The 6,021-nt window shown below is 31.0% G+C and overlaps 1 protein-coding gene across 1 annotated transcript; it reads right to left on the minus strand.

The window, feature by feature from the left end:
• Positions 1-528: 528 nt before the first annotated feature.
• On the minus strand, positions 529-4,984 carry LOC107436112 (uncharacterized). Its single transcript, XM_016047688.3, has 2 exons — positions 3,104-4,984; positions 529-2,728 (listed from the first exon to the last, which is right to left on the minus strand). Exons 1-2 carry the CDS (start codon positions 4,670-4,672, stop codon positions 686-688), a joined length of 3,612 nt encoding a protein of 1,203 aa, XP_015903174.2. The 5' UTR covers positions 4,673-4,984; the 3' UTR covers positions 529-685.
• Positions 4,985-6,021: the final 1,037 nt, after the last annotated feature.

Genomic DNA, 6,021 nt, shown 5'->3' on the forward strand with positions numbered 1-6,021 from the left:
GGTTTTGGTGATGTGATCCCTTTGTAAACATTTTAGTTAATCTTGAATCGCTTCCTAATTCACTCATTAAATCATCTACTACAATTAAAGCATCATTTAGTGTATGAATATTAGAAGGAATTCCTTCATAAAATGTAACACCAGGCATTTCTGTATAAAGTTTTTGAAATACACCATAACACCAAATTACATTTTTAGGAACAGGTTCAATCATTTTATAATTAATTATTTTTTTAACAAATTCTGTTTTTCCACACCCTGTTGGACCACCTACGATCATCGTGAAGGGCGGTCTTAAATAAATAAACTCCATTTCTTTTTTCTTTTTTTTTAAAAAGAAGGAAAGTAACAAATAAATTGAATTTAAATAGTGTAATTGTTTGTGATATCCATAAAACATATTATAACTTTATTTTAAAAATAAGTCTGCTACTTATTTCAGAATTTTTTTTCCAATTAAATTATTGAAAGCAATATCATGTTAACCATTAATCAAATTTTACAACAACATTCAACAATTAATCAAATTTAACAAATTTTATTGTTGAATATACAAAAAAATTCCTTTCTACACTAAATCATGATTGTTATTGAATCAATTTTACATTTAAAACATAACATTCTTCATGGATTAATATGCTATACATAATTTCAAAAAGAAAAGTATCATTTACATGAATAGTAATTATTCTTGCAAAGAATAATGTCCGTGAGGAAGGGTGTTTATTTTATTATTCAAAATAACACGCTTTTCATCACGTGAGGATAAGGCTAGTTTATTAGTTGTTACCGAGAATATGTCATGTTTCTTCGATCGAATTAAATTCATAGAAGTAAAAAGGTTTCTGTCTTCAAAAAGACACTTTTCATAATCCTCGTACGTTATTTTGTTTTTAATGGCGGATTTTTTCACTCCTTTCAGTTTCTTAGTTTCTTTAGATCCTATACGAAATGTATACATTTTTGATCGAAGACCTATAAAATTAGTCATTATCCTACCTTTACATTCGTCTTTCATCTTTCCTAACATTTTTTTATTCATTAATGGCATTCCATACTCATTATCTGGAGAATAATCAGAAGTGTCATATAGATGAACACTATCTTTCATATCAAAATAAACATTAGAGGTTTTTATGTCGTATATAAAACTATCCGTGTCTATGTACAATAATTTAATTCGATCATGATATTTTGGTTTCATTTCGTTGTAATGGAAACTATACATTAATGTTTTGGAAATTTCCATTATACACATACCGATTACCATAGGTTTATTGAATTCTAAATGCGTTTTTCGCATATGAAAAGCTGCAAGGTTTTCACCAAATATTGTTCGATCCTCAAAGTTTGGCTTCGCGATAAGTTTATCCGCCTTTCTTCCATTATTGCATAGTTTAACATTAACACGATTTCTTATATTTTCCATAGTTTTACCAAAAATAGAGTTATTCATTAACTTGTAGAAATTTCTTTGGAATTCGCTCTTAGCTGTGGATCTTTCATGTGTGTTTAGGTCTATATAAGTTTTTAACCAGGGGGCTTGTTTAAATTCTAATACTCTATGAACTTTTTTTAGTTTCATTCCTAAGGCTAAACATTGCTTTAAATTTCTGTAGTGCATGACGTAATTATTTTTATCAAATAGTGTGGTGATAAGTCGTCTTTCTCTACATCCAGGAGGAACCCTACTTTCAGGTGCCAGTGGAAGATCTGAATGATCATCGTGTAAGTTTTGAGGATAAATCAGATCCACCTCGAGAATGTATCCTAAAGGACTTTCATCTGAAATTTCTCTTACATCAATATCAGCAGGATTTATCCATTTAAAATCACTTAAAGGCAAGCTTTGGGACATAGCCCACCCGTAGAGATTATTTGCGTCCAAATATAACAAGTAATTTGTTGGTAAGTTTGCATCATAATCGAGTATATAGGGATTATTTGCTTTTCCATATCTGTGGGAGCATTGGGAGATTCCGCCCCTTATTCCTTTCTCAACAAAAAGAAGCATATCATAATCTTTTAACAGCTCTATTTTTACATCTGTCATCTTTAACATTGCATCCCAAGAGAGACCAGGGGAAGTAAAATACCAGGAGGGGTCTAAGTGATATGTTTTTAAACAAACTTTCCGGATATTTTGAAAAATATCCGTTGACAACAGAACATCAGTTTTTAAATATAGATCCGAATATTCACCCATTGTTTTAATATTAAAAGTATTCCACACGCGTTTAGCATGCTCATAATCCTGATCGGAAATTGGTACTTCGTCTAAGTGGTTAAAAAATGCATCTTTTGAGGGGAGTGACGTCTCATCAAATTTTTCTACACAATTCATGTAATCATAAGGGTAAACACCCTTCCTCAAAACCAAATCAACCTTATCTGCAGGAAAGAAATTTCTTATTGTGTAATATTCATCCGGACATAAATTCTTTGCAAGTGTATCCAAGCTGCTAGGTAAGAATCTAAAGGTATCTAAAAATCTTATTTTGAAACCATTTTTAAGTTTCTTTGAAAATGAGATATACTTCTCTGTTGTCTGCGGAATTACATCAATGTCCCCTTCATCTGCACCTAGTTCTGTGATGAAAAGGTGGCTGTCATATCCTGACAAATTATGTAAAAAAATAGGTAAAAAGTCTGGCGTCGTGGCCTTTAGATTGCAGTTGTTACAGCTTGCACCTCTATAAAAACCACTAACGTGACAATGGTCTCTAACCTACAATTAAATATATAATTATTAAACTAAAAGAATAAGCGCATGTTTGAACTTTTCTAAAAAAATAATTTCGTAGTAATCCATACACTTTTAAAAGTGCTTCATTTGCATACACGAATAAATTATAATTAGTTATAGTAAACTAGAGCAATTATTTGTTATTATAATATTTTAAACTATTTTGAGTAAATTTTAAATTATAAAGTTTATTTCAAATTATAAAGTTTTTTTTCAAATTATAATGATTATTTGCAATTATAATAGGCTATTAAATAACATTAATTACATTCCTAAAACATAACTCGAAATAGTAAAAATTATTTAAATAAAAGTAGAAGATGATAAACTAATAAAACTGTATGAAAATATAGTTACCTTATAATTATCTTGTGTGAATTCGTTTCCGCACATGTAACACACTGTCGCTGCTTCATACTTTGTAAGTTCTTCCGAGGTAAGAACATGCATAGCCTTTGGATTTTTGTAGATGTTTTGGACTGTATGCGCAATTTTTTGTACTTCAACAAAAAAGACTTTAGCGGCATCCATCCCTCTGTATAAAATTGGATCTCTAAAAGTTCCATCAAAAGAATGAATGTATAGGCAAAAACTGATGGGTTGATGTTTCTGGTAAGCATTTGTAAAGGATTTTGCACTGTTTGGCTCGCAAGTGTCAATAGGCGTCGTGATACATTCAAAGTCTGCGTATCCGACGAAAGGTACCTCGAAAAGATTTTTAACGTTTTTAAAATATACATATGGATCTTTTGGCATTTCCACTCTTACGGCGTCATGACTGCTACAGTCCTTTTTATGCTTTTGAAGTGTAGATTCTGTAGTAAAATGAAGCAAACATCTCCTGCAAATAAAAGTTTTTCCATTGTGCTTGGAAATTTGTGAGCTGATAAGTTTCGATAAGTCTTTAATCCATGCGAAGTGTGTATTCCCACTTTCAGATAAATAAAGGAGATCGACATGATTTTGTTTTTCGTCGTCGGTAATGAAAAGCGGAAAAACTTTGTTTTTTTCATCTAATCCATACACATTTATTGATATGTTGTTGTTCTTTTCAAATTTTCTAACATCTGTTAACTTGACAGGAAAATCTATACCCGTAAAGTTCAATTCTTCAGTGAAAGCCTCGTAAGATGATGTACGATCACTGTGATCATTTGAAGGATATAAAGCTGAAAGCACAGCCCATTGAAAGCATTTGTTATCTCTATTATTCACATTTATGATTGCATGCTTATTTTTAATAAATCTGGGTAAATCTATGTATTGGGAAGCGTACAAAGGGTTGAATTTGTTTATGCGAATTTCTAAATAAAGAATCTCGCTTAGTGTCCATCCACTTCCTTTTGATTCGAAATCAGTAGTTTCAGATAATAGTTTGTCTACAACATTGGTATATAGTTCCTGCAGATCTGTACTTAAGAGTACAACAGTGTTTTTAGTTTTAAAGTCTTTTTCTTCCGTAATCACTCCACCGTCAGAAGCTTTCTCATAAATGCAGAGAAAAAAACAGTTTACTTTTAACTGATTTTCAACCAATGCTTCTGATACGGAATCAATAAATACTTTCCGTTTTGATTCTAAATAGTCTCTGATATCTAATATCCCATCTGGATTTTCCAATCTAATTGTCTTTAAACGACTTTGAAATGCTGATTCTAAAATCATTGGGTTATCAACATTTCCAATTGGTCTCGCTTTCTTCGATCGAGAATTATCCGTTGTTGTTGATACAATTTTACGCTTTGGTACACGTTCATGTGTTTTCACGTGTCTTGACAAAATATCACTTCTATTAAATGATAGTCCACAAACACTGCAAACAAACGAAGCATTTTCATGCTTTGCTCTGTGATGACGTAAATAATTTTTTCTCGCAGAAAAAGTGGCATCACAATCCTCACACTGTATGCGTTCTTTTACTTCCATATTAGAACAAGAACGATACAAATTTAAAAATAAAAAAAACGAAGTTATCCAGGAGTAAGTCCATAAGCAAACAGCTACATGCTATATACAACAAGCACCTCTAAACACAAATGAACAACGACGAGCGATTCTGCACACAAGTTGTTACAAACTAGTATAAACCGGAATGAGATATGAGTAATGAGTTTTAATTCTAGTTTAAGCAGGAGTAACTTCATATTACACAAAAGAACCCCCAAGAAGCTGATAGATAAGGAACATCCATGCTGTTTCTCAAACACTCACCCCCTTCATTTCCCACCCATTCATATTCCTTCCATATTCAATTCAATAGAATATGAATGGATATGAAATAAAAAGGGGAATGCTTGAAAAGTCTTGAATCACTCATTTGATCTGGCAAGTTATATTATGTATTTATCTCTGAGTAGGGAAAAGATTTAAAAGATGTGTGAATAAAAAGAATAAGATAAAAGAAAGATTTTTTTTTTAATATTTTTTTTTAAATAAATTAATTTAATAAGCGTATTGAGTTCAAAATTGAAAAATATTAGAGTTGCTTTAAAAAGTTTAATGGAAAAAAATATTTAATTACAATTTTTAAGCTAAATTTGAACACGATTTTTTTACACTATAAATTCAATACATATAAGGTATAACTGTAGCGGATGCAGTTACCATTCTAATAAAGTAAAATAAATAATACCCAATGAGAAAAATTTGAAACAGTCGCGTGACGAACGTGTCAGTGAAAAGAGCTGAATTCAATACTATCACGTCATAGACCAAGACCAACCTTGTTGAATCTTGTTTGAATTGGATATCTCACGATTTGTAACGTGTAAAAGTGAAAGTAACATTACGTCATCAATTTAGAAGTGTCATTGCGGAGCCGTTGCCATCCTATAAATATAAATAAAGTGTTGCCACCACTATAAAATAATATTAAAATCAAAACTGAAAGTATAAATTCAAAGTAGTCAGTTCGTAAAGCGGGCAGAAATAGTCAGTGGTGCCTTGTCATTATGAGATCAATAAAAAGATGAAACTAAAATTTTATCCGTAACCGCCAGCGAGTCTTAATTTATTTCCTTAAAACCATAAGTTTTCTTTGTATCTGTATGCGTCCATGGGATACTGGTTAGCGTGCCTGACAAATCAGTATCCCATGGAAGCATTTTGTCCTAGAGATTGTGAGTTCGAATCCTGAATTAAATACATGCATTTATATTATTTATTTATAATAAATAAATTTTTTCTACTTTAAATGAACGAAATTAGTAAATATTTTATTCACTAGATGGCGCCACCAATATAAGATATTCATATTTTTTAAATTAGTAGCTATT

Source organism: Parasteatoda tepidariorum, unplaced genomic scaffold (assembly GCF_043381705.1).
Source record: "Parasteatoda tepidariorum isolate YZ-2023 unplaced genomic scaffold, CAS_Ptep_4.0 HiC_scaffold_877, whole genome shotgun sequence".
Taxonomy (NCBI): domain Eukaryota; kingdom Metazoa; phylum Arthropoda; class Arachnida; order Araneae; family Theridiidae; genus Parasteatoda; species Parasteatoda tepidariorum.